Source organism: Oreochromis niloticus, linkage group LG20, assembly GCF_001858045.2.
Source record: "Oreochromis niloticus isolate F11D_XX linkage group LG20, O_niloticus_UMD_NMBU, whole genome shotgun sequence".
Taxonomy (NCBI): Eukaryota; Metazoa; Chordata; class Actinopteri; order Cichliformes; family Cichlidae; genus Oreochromis; species Oreochromis niloticus.
Window position 1 is genome coordinate 11,467,919 of NC_031984.2, and position 13,261 is coordinate 11,481,179.

At 38.2% G+C, this 13,261-nt stretch overlaps 2 protein-coding genes across 6 annotated transcripts; both read left to right on the top strand.

The window, feature by feature from the left end:
- The first annotated feature begins 73 nt into the window (after positions 1–73).
- lemd1 (LEM domain containing 1) lies at positions 74–4,625 on the top strand. 4 transcript variants are annotated; one of them, XM_019349751.2, is made up of 10 exons: positions 74–426; positions 1,565–1,664; positions 1,823–1,966; positions 2,048–2,100; positions 2,609–2,653; positions 2,748–2,906; positions 3,075–3,152; positions 3,254–3,343; positions 3,878–3,951; positions 4,118–4,625. In XM_019349751.2, the coding sequence occupies exons 1-10, from the start codon at positions 244–246 to the stop codon at positions 4,395–4,397; spliced, it is 1,206 nt and encodes a 401-aa protein (XP_019205296.1). In that variant the 5' UTR covers positions 74–243; the 3' UTR covers positions 4,398–4,625. The 4 variants fall into 4 exon arrangements, with proteins under 4 accessions (XP_019205296.1, XP_019205298.1, XP_019205299.1 ...); XM_019349753.2 differs by having other exon boundaries at positions 2,630–2,653; XM_019349754.2 differs by having other exon boundaries at positions 75–426; positions 2,630–2,653; positions 2,763–2,906; positions 4,118–4,624.
- Positions 4,626–4,717: 92 nt separating this feature from the next.
- Positions 4,718–10,960, top strand: LOC100698645 (N-fatty-acyl-amino acid synthase/hydrolase PM20D1.2). 2 transcript variants are annotated; one of them, XM_025901889.1, is made up of 14 exons: positions 4,718–4,923; positions 5,039–5,164; positions 5,246–5,332; positions 7,741–7,976; positions 8,063–8,149; positions 8,245–8,378; positions 8,458–8,577; positions 8,717–8,792; positions 8,884–8,945; positions 9,039–9,117; positions 9,217–9,288; positions 9,381–9,546; positions 9,653–9,752; positions 9,971–10,960. In XM_025901889.1, the coding sequence occupies exons 1-14, from the start codon at positions 4,875–4,877 to the stop codon at positions 10,098–10,100; spliced, it is 1,524 nt and encodes a 507-aa protein (XP_025757674.1). In that variant the 5' UTR covers positions 4,718–4,874; the 3' UTR covers positions 10,101–10,960. The 2 variants fall into 2 exon arrangements, with proteins under 2 accessions (XP_025757674.1, XP_019205292.1); XM_019349747.2 differs by having other exon boundaries at positions 4,808–5,164.
- Positions 10,961–13,261: the final 2,301 nt, after the last annotated feature.

Below are 13,261 nucleotides of genomic sequence, written 5' to 3' on the forward strand. Positions count from 1 at the left end.
CTGCATTTTCAGTTTTCTTAGTTTAACAAACAGACATTGCATGCAGCTGAAACATATATAAATTCACAACGAGCCTGGATACTGGTCTCCTGTATGTAACGCTAAGTTTCTTGCTGCCAATCAAGTCTTGGACTGCAGCTGTTCTCAATCTAGTCTGATTACAGCAGAAGGCTTTCTTCGCAGTTCCACCGAGGACCTCGAACAGTATTGTTTTCTCATATTCTGCTGTTGTTTTCTTGTGAAATGCCGTTTGCGGAGGACCCCGCTCATCTCTCTAAATCTCGTCTAAAGTCGGATTTAGTTGCTCATAACGTCGCGCTGCCATCTGCAGCGAGCAAAAAGGCAGTGTATGTGGAGCTGCACCTCAAACACATTGATCAGAAAAACGCGGCGGATTTCTCCAGCGACGAGGAGGACCGTGCAGATGTAAGTTCATATTTGGTGGCTTCATGGTTTTCTGTTATAGACTTTTTCAAAGTAGAGACGAACTTAATGCGTGACAGTGGCAAAGTATTTGCTCTGTGCAACGGCTCTTTAGTATCGGCTGTCCCAATTGATGTCCATACATTAAATTGGTATCAATAATGCCAGACGTTGCCAATGCTAATTCTTTCACACCGCATCAGCGCAAGTTCAGCAGCTGTGTGCTTTGGAGGTGTGGAGGGGAGCTCTGGGCCATTGCTTCCCAACAGCCGTCTTGCTGTTGCACACTTGAGGACTTCAAGCACTTAAACCACCAGCTGTACAGTTGGTATATGTTACATGAGATGTTTCTGTAATGGAGGCTACCATTACAGTCGTGTGCGCACCTGTCACGCTCATCTAGCTCTGTAATGAAGGGGAACGCTGGCGCTTGTCTGGAAAGACTTCATGTTTTGGGTAAACTATCAAAACTAAGCACAACATTGTGTCAGTTTCACCTTTAGAAACTGCAAGATAAACTGAATAGGCGTTTAAAGTGAGAAATGGTAATAAATATCTGATGTTTCCTTGGTCCCCCTGAATGTGAATTATGAGTTGCAACCTAAGTCTATACATTTTTCTATTAAGAGCTCTTTTGAAGATCCTACTTTACATTTAAACAACAAGGGGGACTAATACTACTAATTTGTCCTCATTTTGTGTGTTTGTATCGTAATAGAAAACAGATTTGCCAAAGTTTTTTTTTTTTCTTATTTGGTATTTTATATTAAGTATCAGAATTTTTTTTTTTATATTTATTTTATATTACTTTTCAGTTGCATGCAAGAACCAGCAACCATCTTCAAATGCCAAGAATGCTAGGGTTTGGTGGGGTACAACAAAGTAACTTTATTTGGCTTTCGTGTGAATAAAATTTAAAAAAATCTTTATAGCTTTTTTTTTTTTTTTTTTTTTTACTTCTACCTTTTTTCTATCATATCTAAACATGAAAGCAAATGACTTATAACATGATTAGAAGACTGAACGGATCCATAAATGACAGCCTCCAGCTGTTTTTATTTCTATCTTCACACCTGGATCTTCCTGGCATTTAACTCACAGCTGTTATCACTTTAAATCGAGCAAATCTTGTCTTTGTTAGGACAAGAAGGATGCAGAGATGCCTGTTCCAAGTTGTCTGACTGATGAGGACCTCAAGGCCATGCTACGCAAACATGGTGTTAAACCTGGGCCTATAACTGGTGAGGGTTATCAAAAGATTTAAGCACCTTTTCTCTCTTTTTTTTTTTTTTTTTTTTTTTAACATTTAAAAAAAGTCTTTATACATAACATTCAGATGGTTTTTAGATCTATTTAGACCTTAAGAGCAAATTGGTCTCATGCTGTGTTTCAATGCCAGCCTCCACTAGGGTCTTGTATGAAAGGAAACTCCATAAACTGCTGCAGTCTGACAGACGCGAAAGGTTGAATGAAGCAGACAAAGCCGTACTGTACTCTGACTCTGAAGAGGAGAAAAAGCAGCAGGAGAAGGATCAAGACTCGGGTATGACAAATGTTTGGGGTTTATTTGAATAAGATTTTGCTTTATTTGTATCACAATGTTGTTTTTCTCTGGCTTATACAGGTTCAGAAAAACAACCTGACCCGTCAGACCAAACCCAAAAAGAGAGCAGCCAGGTGAGGAATTATTTTAGACTTTGGTTCTTTTAGATGAAAGTCACTTTTTTTTAACAACTTTCTCTTTTTAACAATCTGAAAGTAAATTGGCCTTACTTATTACCATCTGCTGCAGGGGTCCCCAATCTCAGTCCACGAGGTCCGGTGTACCTGCAGGTTTTAGATCTCACCCTGGGTCAACACACCTGAATCACATGATTAGCTCATTACCAGGCCTCTGGAGAACTTCAAGACATGTTGAGGAGGCAATTTATCCATTTAAATCAGCTGTGATGGATCAAGGACACATCTAAAACCTGCAGGGACACCGGCCCTCGTGGACTGAGATTGGGGACCCCTGATCTGCTGGGTATCATACTGCCACTCAACAGTTCTATCACAGCACAAAGCTTCCCTCTAGTGCCGCCTAATGGTTACTCATTGCAATTTTAATACTGGATTCAGATTTTTGCCAAAGCATTTGAATTGTAACTTTTGATGTTTTCCCTTATTTTCTTTAACTTTTCAGAATCACGTTTTTTACCCACAGTGCTTTTTACCCTCATCAAGGCTGGTAATTACTGCAGATATTTCATATCATTTCAAGAACATTCTGTCAAACTGAATTCTTAGGTGATACCAAAGGTTTTTTTTTCCCTCTTTCATGGGCTTGGCTTTTTAAGCGCCCTTGTCCTCCTAGAAACACAGAATCTAGTTCCAACTGGAATTCACGGAATGCGTTAAAGTCTTCAGAGCGGAGTCAATCTCAGTGCTCACAGATTATTAGCACATCCACTGCAGATCACCACACAGGATTAGGATCAACGGTAGGCTGGTCTTAGTAGGCGCCCTATGAATTTGAAATTCTCTGCATTCCTTAGTCTTTTTTTGCTTTGTGAACCTCTCAGAGTACCGGTATGTTTTTTATTTTACAATGTCAGGCATTCATATGGAGATGCATCATGTTTTGTTGCTTTTAACATAATACCTTGCAGGTTCTACCTAGATCAAAGTCCACTGATGACTCATCACTTTCTTCTCAATACTTCAGCATCACTCAAATGGTTGAGGAGGAAAGTTGATCCACATTTAAAGCTCCATATTCAGTCTTTATTTTTGTTATACATAATCTCTGCTGGAGTTGTTGCTCAGTTTACATTCATGCTGTAAATAGATGGAGAATTCGAGCTCACGGTCTGTCACAGACAATGCGTGCGAGTTCAATGGGACCAGTGTGCAGGAAAACTGGGCACAGTCAGACAGGGTCAGTAGAGCTTATTGTGTTCAGTCACACTTTATGCACAAACTTTGGTGCTGGCTGAATTGTTTGAGGTTTTTTTTTTTTTTTTCACATTAATGGGGAATGGTGTCATATGTATCTTACTGGCTCTTAAGATTTGGATTTTAATCCATATCACTTGATGGGATGCACATGCACTTCACAAGCACTATATGTTTGGTGGGGTGTGGCTTTGTCATTTTTATTTTAAATCAATATATAAAATTAAATCGGCACATTAACTTTAACAGTTGCTTAAACGTTTTACCAAACTCTAGTAACTACATGCAAATCATATACCAGTGTCATGCATCGTCATCGTCTGGTTAGTCTTTCCTTTCTCGACCCACTCTGTTTTTAATTAATAAACATCCCAGTACAGCAAACTTTGGAGCAGAACTTCTTTTTTTTGTTTTCATTACGGTCACAATCTTTGAATTCTACTTGAATTGCGGGTCTTCCGTCTTTACTGTTTCTGGTTTCTTTTGTCATTTCACTCATTTTTACCATCTTTTCCAGCCTCCCCAGGAACCTGTGAAAGATGCTTTCAAGGACATCCTTCCAGGCAGTAAGACCACTCCGACAGGGATCTAGTAAGTACTACAAAAACCCTGTTGAAGCTCTTACTTGCTGCATAAGATCTAAAATAAAAAGATTTAAAAAAAAAAAAAAAAAAAAAAAAGAGCTTGGCAGATAAACATCTTTCACATGGTATAAGTGCTTTGACTCAATCATGTATGTGTATTCCATTGTTTTCAGCGTCACTCGCCGGAGACCCATCAAGGGTGCTGCACAGAGACCTGTCCAGTATTCCTACCCTGACAGTCCTGTGAGTCCCATGACCCAGCAGAGACGGGAGGTGGAGCGCTATCTTGTACCCATTCACATACAGATTTTAGTTTTCATAATTGTAGCATGTGTCCTGTACCTTATTTATGTTAATGTTGAGGGCAGTCTAAGCTATTGGTCATACGGTGAGGACAGGCTTCTGGTTCAGGCAGAGTCACAGGACGCAGAAGCTGACTATGCACAGGATTGACGTTGCTTTAATTTAGTGTTACTTTCACACAGACAGATTTTGTTTCCCCTTTTATGTTTGCGGAAGCAAACTGCAAAATCCAGTTTTATACTTCGTCGTTGTTGTTTTTGTTTGTATGTTTGCTTTTCTATGATAATATTGTCACTGTTCTTGTTACTATAGAAGTGATGCCGAAACGGGCTAATTTTAAAAATTGTCTATTTTCTTAACCCTAACTGTAATATTGCCTTTTCAAAGAACTTGTCACGGTACCTGCATGTAAATTTTTTTTTTTTTTTTTTTTTTTTTTGTTTATGTTTGATATGTACTTCAATAAAATTTCTAAGCGCCTTTTCATACTGCAAAACAAGCCTTTATTGCACACAAGCTTTGTAAATTCTTTCCCCACCCGAATGGTGATTTGACTAAAACTGTGAAATAAGCTCTTAAAACTGCTCTCTACATAATGTAGGCGTGACTGTCTGTGTCTGGGAGCGGATGGCTCTAATGCAAATTCAGCCCTCAGTCACAGTCGACGAGTTCCGGGGTAAACACAACAACCGCTACAATGACTGAGTCGGGTTCAAAGTTAAGAATATTTAAGATTTTAAAGATAATTATTAGCAGCTTGCTTATTACAGTCCTATTGTTATTTACAATAGCGGCTATCAGGACTCTTTCACTGGATGTTAACGCCGGACTTCAACTCGCACACTGGGAAAAGACGAATAACAAATCGCTCGTCATTGACCACCATCAGAGAGAGGAGCTCCTTGCAAATTTTAAAGGTATTCGGAGTCGTGTTGTAGTGGATGTAGATGGAGACAGAGAGACTTCTGTTTGGTAACAATTTGTCTCCATTTGTCCAGAGGCAATCCGCATCCCCACCGTGTCATTCTCAAATACGGAAATCAACACCACTGCGCTGCTTGAATTTGACAGATTCCTCCGAAAAGGTAAACCTGCCAGTAAAACGTGCTTAAAGTAGCTTCCTTTTATATATATGTGTGTTCAACGTGGAACTAGCTCGTAGCTGTGGACGCTTGCACGCGTTGCTACAACTGATCGGTTATTATAGCAAACTCTAAACGTTAATGTAGTTTTTGTATGTCAAACTTGTATAGCGCTAATAAATGGATACAGACGCAGTAGGTGTTTGCTGTGCAGATGTACTTTGTTCCGTACACCTTATTCAGAAGTGACCTTTCGACGTTTTGCTGAGCCAAGGTATGTCGAAACCTACATTGAGATGCACGTGGTTCAAAACATCAAGTCAAATGACCAGAGCTTTTGGTGCTTTTTAATCTGCTTATTCTAGTCTTTATCGGAAGTGTTGAACAAATCTGATGACAGGTAAACTTCCAGAAAGCTTAAAAATGACAATCATAATTAGCAGGAATGCCATCACTAAGCAGCAAGTTACCCAGCAGTTCATGGCACTTTGTTGGCAGCTGGTTAGTGAAACCCACAGTAACCACAATGTAACCCTCAATTCCCACCCTTTGCAGCTAAAAAACAGATGCACTAAAATGTGTCAAATTACTCAACATATTAGCAGTTGTACTAGCAACAACTAATATAATGTCCTTGCAGTCACAAGAGGCTGCTGTTGCTAGCACAAGCCATGGAAAAGTGCAGCAAGAGGCACAGCAGTCCCAACAAGAGTGGCCCTCTTCCTGATGTTCTCATGGATTGTTTGTTGTTTCATCCTGGATAGTTGTTCTGACGCTCATTAGTCCAAGGCGTCCTTCTTTCCATTAGTGTAGTCTTAGGTTGGAAGACCTGAATTTAATGATTTGGACAGTTGATTTTTGACTTTTGCCGATATAGTGTATTTTGGTAAAATGATGCCTATGTATACCTGCTGCAGGTGTGCCATGAGAACAGATTCCTTCCAATTCAAGAAAAGAAGCTGACTCTGCTTAAAAACAATTGAAAACTTTTAAATAAAAGTCCTTAAGTTTAACAAATGCAGAAATTGCTACTTGATCTTCACTTGTTCATTTTCATTCACAATAAGGATAATTAGCTACATGCATTACGTTACATTCACCCTTCTTTCCAAATATCCTCGACAAAGTGGGAGACATTTAACTGTGCTTATAAGAATAAACATAGCAGCCATTTCTCAGTATGTTTTATGTTATGAATTGGATTGTTACTAAGCAACTGAAAAAGCCTTATGTATGTTAACAGGGGGAAAATTATATTTGCTGACACACATCATTACAATCACAGCTTGTCTTTAACTGTCTCAGAGTTTTCCTTGCTTTGGTGTATGGGGACTTCTCAAAAACATTTATTGTTCGTAAAGTGAGAGAAATAATTATATGATCCCCTGCTGAAAATGTGAGCTTGCTCACTTACAAAGAAATGAACAGTCTCCAGTTTTATGGAAGTTTAATTTTAAGTGAGTGAGACAGGAGTTGATCACCAGTTTTACACACATTTCAGGAGGGATTTTGGCCCACTTCTCTTTACAGAAATTCTCTAAAACTTTTAGTTTTCTTGACTCTGACTTGGCAACTTGATGTTTCAGCTCGCTCCACTGATTTTCTAAAGGGTTGACATCTGGAGACTGGCTATGGCACTCCAAGCTTAATGTGCTTCTTTATTTAACCATTTGGGGCGATCATGGCTCAAGAGTTGGCAGTTCGTCTTGTAATCGGAAGGTTGCCGTTTCAAGTCCCGGCTCCGACAGTCTCGGTCGTTGTGTCCTTGGGCAAGACACTTCACCCGTTGCCTACTGGTGGTGGTCAGAGGGCCCGGTGGTGCCAGTGTCCGGCAGCCTCACCTCTGTCAGTGTGCTAAGGTCGCCAGTGTGACAATGTAGCTTGCCATCACCAGTGTGTGAATGGGTGGATGACTGAATGTAGTGTAAAGCGCTTTGGGGTCCATAGGGACTAAGTAAAGCGCTATACAAATACAGGCCATTTACCTCTTTTGTTGCTTTACAGTATGTTTTAGGTCATGCTGGAAAACCTATCCATGACCCATCTTCAGTGTTGTGGGTTAGGGGAGGAGGTTCTTATCTCAGATTTTATGCTACATGGCCGTGTCCATTAGCCACTCTATGTGGTGAAGTTGTCCGGTATCCTTAACAGAAAAAACAGACCCAAAGCATAATATTTCCACTTCCATGCTTGTCTATGGGGATGGTGTTCTTTGGGTTCTCTGGTTTCATCTGACAATAGAACTTTCTTCAAAACCTCTGAATCATTTAGATGTTCGCTGGTGAAATAAGGACGGGCCTGCACATGTGCCTTCTTGAGCAGAGGGATCTTGCAGAGCTGCAATTAATTAAAGCGATAGATGATGAATTTAAGATAAGAATTGCTCTTTCAGCTTGTTTTTTTTTTGTCAGCCTTCCCTACAGTTTTCTCTTCTAGCTTGGTTCATCATGAATTGGTGGGCAACTACAGCCACTTGTTTTGGGTGAAAGGATCACAGCCTGAACTGGTGCCATACATGCTGCTGGCCCACATTGATGTAGTACCTGCTTCAGAGTCAGATGGTTGGGAAGCACCGCCATTTTCTGCAAAGGAGATCGATGGCTTCATCTACGGCAGAGGAACCATAGATGACAAAAACTCTCTAATGGTGTGAAAACTTATTACTTTTGTGTGAGCTTACTTTTAAACAGACTTGAGGTATATTTGGCTAAACTGCTGATTTATTTCTTCTAGGGAATACTTCAGGCGCTGGAGTACTTGCTGTTAAAGGGCTATGCTCCACGCAGGGGATTTTACATCGGTCTTGGTCATGATGAAGAAGTATGTTAACAGTTCCACTATGACATTACAAACTTAAAAGGGGTTGGGAAATATCACATTTTAATGGCTGTGCTCTTCAAAATCTCTTTTTTAAGATCAATGGTCTCAATGGAGCGATGAACATAGTGCGTGTTCTGAAGCAACGTGGTGTCCAGCTGTTGTTTGTCATGGATGAGGGCCTGACTATATCTGATGGAATCATTCCTGGTCTTGAAGGACCTGCTGCTCTGTAAGAACCTGCCTGAACATGTGTTGTGCACTTGTGTTGATCACATCTTATGTGTATGTGTACGATTCATGATTTGCAGAATCGGGTTAAGTGAAAAAGGCCAGGCCGCTGTAAAGCTTAGTGTGTCTGTGGCCCCTGGTCACGCCTCGATGCCTCCCAGGGAAACTAGCATTGGGATCTTAGCCACAGCAGTCAAAAGGTGAGAGGAACATTGTTTTTAAACTATAATGAGTCCTGTTTAGCTTCTCTGTTCATATCTTTCACTGCTTTCCATAATTTTACTACCCCGTGTTTAAAAAGCTAGTATAAAAGATTTAACTGTCATCCTGCTTCTTCAGACTAGAGGACAACCCAATGCCGAGGTTATTTGGTTATGGCCCTGAAGGTGATACCTTTGAGCATCTGGCCCACAAGGTAGGGTAATCTAAATACTTCTTTACTAGTGTACTTATGTACTTATTCTTTACTACTAATTTCTTACTTACTACTAATTCTTTGCCTTCAGTTCAGTTTCCCACTAAAGTTCATAATGTCGAATTTGTGGCTCTTCTCTCCGCTCCTTAGCAGGTAATAACTACTACATATCATTTAAATATAAATTCAAATGTCATGTTTTCTTGTGATTGGTTCCAGTGAAATAGACCAGTTTTTGTGTTTCAGGATACTTGAAAGAAAACCAGTATCTAATGCATTTGTAAGGACTACCACAGCAGTCACCTTTTTTAATGCAGGAGTAAAGGTGCAGTGATTATTTTAAATTGAATGTAATTCACAAGAAGTAAGATTATAAGCCTGTTACTTTTCTTTGTAAAAATTCAATATTTCCCTCCTTGTATAGATAAATGTTATTCCTTCCCTTGCTGAAGCTTATGTAAATCTACGAATTCACTCAGCACAATCGGTAGAAGAGGTAGAGTTTGAAGTTTTATTCTCCTTTTTGAGAATGAATGCTTTACTGTGTACACTTTGACATGAATATGAGATGTGTGCTGTCTTTTTTAGGTACTGGACATCATCAAGGATACGGTGGGCGACCAGCGAGTGAAGGTAGAACTTGTTGATGGATTTGACCCTCTACCCATCAGCGGTGCTGATGAGAAGGCCTTTGGCTTCCAAATTATTAAGAAAACGGTGTTGGACCTGTTTCCAACAGTTACAGTTGCTCCAGGTAGAGTTCATACAGATTTGTAGACATTTTTACGAATTAGCTGGAAGCATTTTAAAGCATCTTTTGGGACATTATAAGTAATTTAATATCATATTTAAATGTGCAGGTATCTGTATTGGAAACACAGACAGTCGACACTTCGTTGACCTGACCAAAAATATTTATCGGTTTTCCCCGGCTTGGTTTAAGCCAGGTGACCCTGAGAGGTGAGAATTCAGCAGCTTTTAATACTGACAAAATATATTTTGCCAAAAATGGCTGCAGACCTCAATTTAAAATTGAACAAATACAGTAAGAAGAATTCCACGTGCAGTGATTATTTCTCAAGAAATACAGATCATGCAGCATGAATAGAAGAGGGGAATATGTAAAGTACTTTGTTGTTCCAGGTACCATGAATCTTTTTTTTTTCTTTGTTTCTCAGATTCCATGGCATCAATGAAAGGATTTCCACTAAGAACTACGAGGAGATGATCGTTTTTTACTTCAATTTGATCCAGAACTGTGACATTAGGAAGCTCCCTGAGCCCCACAGCTCGGTCCATGAACTCTAAGCAATTAACACATCGGTGATAAGATAAACACATGAATAGCATACAAAATGCACGGATACTGCACTAAATAACTTTTGCATTATAGAATTAGACACTACAATTTTGCTAATTTCAAAGTGGGATGTACTTTTATCTTTTATGTGGACTACTGACTCTTTTCAGTGATATGTGACTAGATAGAGCACTGACCTTTCTGCAGTAAAATCACTGTGAATGCGCTATCTAGAATTTTGCATTCAAGATTAAGTTTTGGTGCTATATGCAGACTGATGCACTATTTTTTTTCTGAACTTTGTGGTGGTATAATATGATACAATTAACCAATTATTAAATATTTTTCTTTGTGGGACAGTGATAGTAGTGCAGTCATAAAGATACATTTCATGGCTTTTTGATTTGGACTGCTCATAATGAATGGTACAAATGACAGCACTACCTACAGGGATGCTTAACTTGAATCAAACACTGGACTTCATGTTCAAAGAATGCTGTGTTTTACCTCAGCCATAAAAAAGGAGGATGGAGTGTTGTCATCAGCCCGAGTCTTGTGTCACCTAGGATTTTCAAAATGATTCCATACTTGCATGTACTAAAAATCTCAGATGAGTCTGAATCACAGTTACTTTGACCTACCAGAATTTTCCCATAATTATTTCTGATGAAACACAAAATGAAATTCCTTTTTAAACTTGTGCTATACACAGTACATATGAGCAATTTTACAACAAGTTTAGAATAAGTAACATTTCTGAAAATGTGACAGTCTTATCCAGGTAGCAGTTTTTCATGTGCAATAAAAATAGCTTTAATGTAGAGTAAAGAAGACAAGAGAAGAGTTATTAATTAAAGCAAATGACACACAAGTGGTTTTGCACAAATTTGCATATTACCTTTCACAGATGGAACGTAATGACCTTCAAAATTAAACTGCATTAACACATAAATCTTAAAATAAAATCTTAAGATGCTTGAAGTGAAGATCATTACATGTAAATGAATCAGAATGGTAGCAGTATTGAAATGTATTGACTTTTGTATAGTATTTTTTTCTCTCTTAATTTCTTTACTAAATGTACCTGTATATTGTTTACATGTTTGAAATAAATTAACAATTAGTAATTTCAGATTTTTACTTAGATTTCAAAGTGGATGTGATGGTTATTCCCTTATTTGATACATGCGTTTTTACATTTTTAATTTAAAAAAAAGATGTTGCAAATTAAAACTCTTATATGCAAATTCAATTTATTTAATTACTTTGAAAACCTTTGTCAGACTGTTCAATCTACACTTCAATGTCAAAAAAAAAATTCTGAATTTTTCATTTTGAAAATTTTATTTTTATATAATTTATATTTTAAATTGTAAGTAATAAGTAATGAGCTTTGTCTAAAACCAGTCATATAACAAATGTCAAAGTCATTTCGGTCATCAAAACTAAGTACTTTTCAACTTTTCATCCAAAAGCTTTGATTTTGTTGATGAGCCAACAGAATGTACTCTGTTGTAGTTTTTCTTATTCCGTTCAACTAAAATATTTGTTCTGTCTTAAAAGTCAACCCAAAGTGAAACCCAAAGTCACTCCTTTGTGTTTCTCGTCTTATTAAAATCTCGTTCATTTTTACAAATGTATACACGTTTCCAGCAACCAAAACCAATTACGTTTTAATCTTTTCTACACAGAAACAGTGAGTCTTGCTTCATAGTTACCATCCTCAAATGAATAATCTAATTATAATAATTATAATTAATAATATTTTATTTCATATGTTGCCAAACCTGGATTAATTCACACAAGGGTTAGATTCCAAAGGCCAAACCTCAAAGCAATAAAAGTCAGATGAAGGGCATGCATTTGTGCTTAAATGATCAAAACTGTCCAAATGTGGCATAACATTATAGTAACCCATAAAAACAAGCTGAAACCCCTAATTTAGAACAAATGCCACTGATATCTTGACTCTGAGGATTTTGAACTAGTGTTGGTTCTGCTAATTGTGCAGTACATTGCAGGCTTATATCGTTTGTTGTTTTTGTGCATATAGATTTCTTTTTTATTAGATTTCAGTGTGAGATTGCAGATTCCACCACTAGCAAATTTCATTTGTGTCTCTCTTTTTCCTAAATACAGTACTGTCCAAAAGTTTTAGGCAGGTGAGAAAAAAAATGCTGTAAACAACGACCCCAAATATACAGCCAAAGTCATTAAGAACTATCTTCAGCATGAAGAAGAACAAGAAGTACTGGATGTGATGGTATGGCCCCCACAGAGCCCTGATCTCAACATCATCAATACGTCTGGGATTACATGAAGAGACAGGAGGATGTGAGGAAGCCTATATCCACAGAAGATCTGTGGTTAGTTCTCCAAGATGTTTGGAACAACCTACCAGCTGAGTTCCTTTAAAAACTGTGTGCAAGTGTACCTAGAAGAATTGATGCTGTTTTGAAGGGAAAGGGGGGTCAAACCAAATACTGATTTGATTTAGGTTTCTCTTTAGTTCATTCACTGCATTTTGTTGATTGATGAAAATAAACAATTAACACTTCCATTTTCGAAAGCATGCTTTTTTACAGCATTTTTTTCCTCACTTGCCTAAAACTTTTTCACAGTACTGTACTTTGTGATGGAAAATGATGTATTACAAAGATGTCTCTGGATGTTATAAATGTGCATATTGTTTTTAGAATCAGGTCCGTTATAATTGTAAGCCAGTTGGATTAGATGTTGCGTAATGTTCATAACTAATGTAAGTAAATACAATGTGGAGATCATAGGAATGAATAAAAACTGCAGGTATCAAATCTACACTATCAGTGTTACAGAAGGAAAAGCAAAGACAGTATTTTTTCCATAAAGGCAGGGATTGTTTGTAAATCCAAATATAGAAGAGTCTCTAGGGCCTGTCACAGCACTTACAACTGTTTCGAAAGACTAAATTATCTGGGCAGTTTTGGATCCACGTGATGCCATTGGCACAGCTGCAAAAAGAACCTGGAGCGCCAGGTTTGGCATAGAGCCCACCAATATTTGTAGCACAGAAGTTGTCAGTAATTGTAGTAGTGATTGATGGTCTGGGATGAGGCAAATGTGATCCTAATTTGTTGATGTCTCCTGATTCAGGTTGGTGTGAGCAGTTGGAAGTGGAGGAAGATCTGTA

Coding starts and splice junctions, on each gene's coding strand:
- lemd1 (XM_019349751.2), top strand. CDS start 244: ATGCCGTTTGCGGAGGACCCCGCTCATCTCTCTAAATCTCGTCTAAAG. Junction 2,907..3,074: donor ACACAGGATTAGGATCAACG/GTAGGCTGGTCT, acceptor AATACCTTGCAG/GTTCTACCTAGATCAAAGTC. Junction 3,153..3,253: donor TCACTCAAATGGTTGAGGAG/GAAAGTTGATCC, acceptor TGCTGTAAATAG/ATGGAGAATTCGAGCTCACG.
- LOC100698645 (XM_019349747.2), top strand. CDS start 4,945: ATGACTGAGTCGGGTTCAAAGTTAAGAATATTTAAGATTTTAAAGATA. Junction 8,150..8,244: donor GTCTTGGTCATGATGAAGAA/GTATGTTAACAG, acceptor CTCTTTTTTAAG/ATCAATGGTCTCAATGGAGC. Junction 9,753..9,970: donor AAGCCAGGTGACCCTGAGAG/GTGAGAATTCAG, acceptor TTTGTTTCTCAG/ATTCCATGGCATCAATGAAA.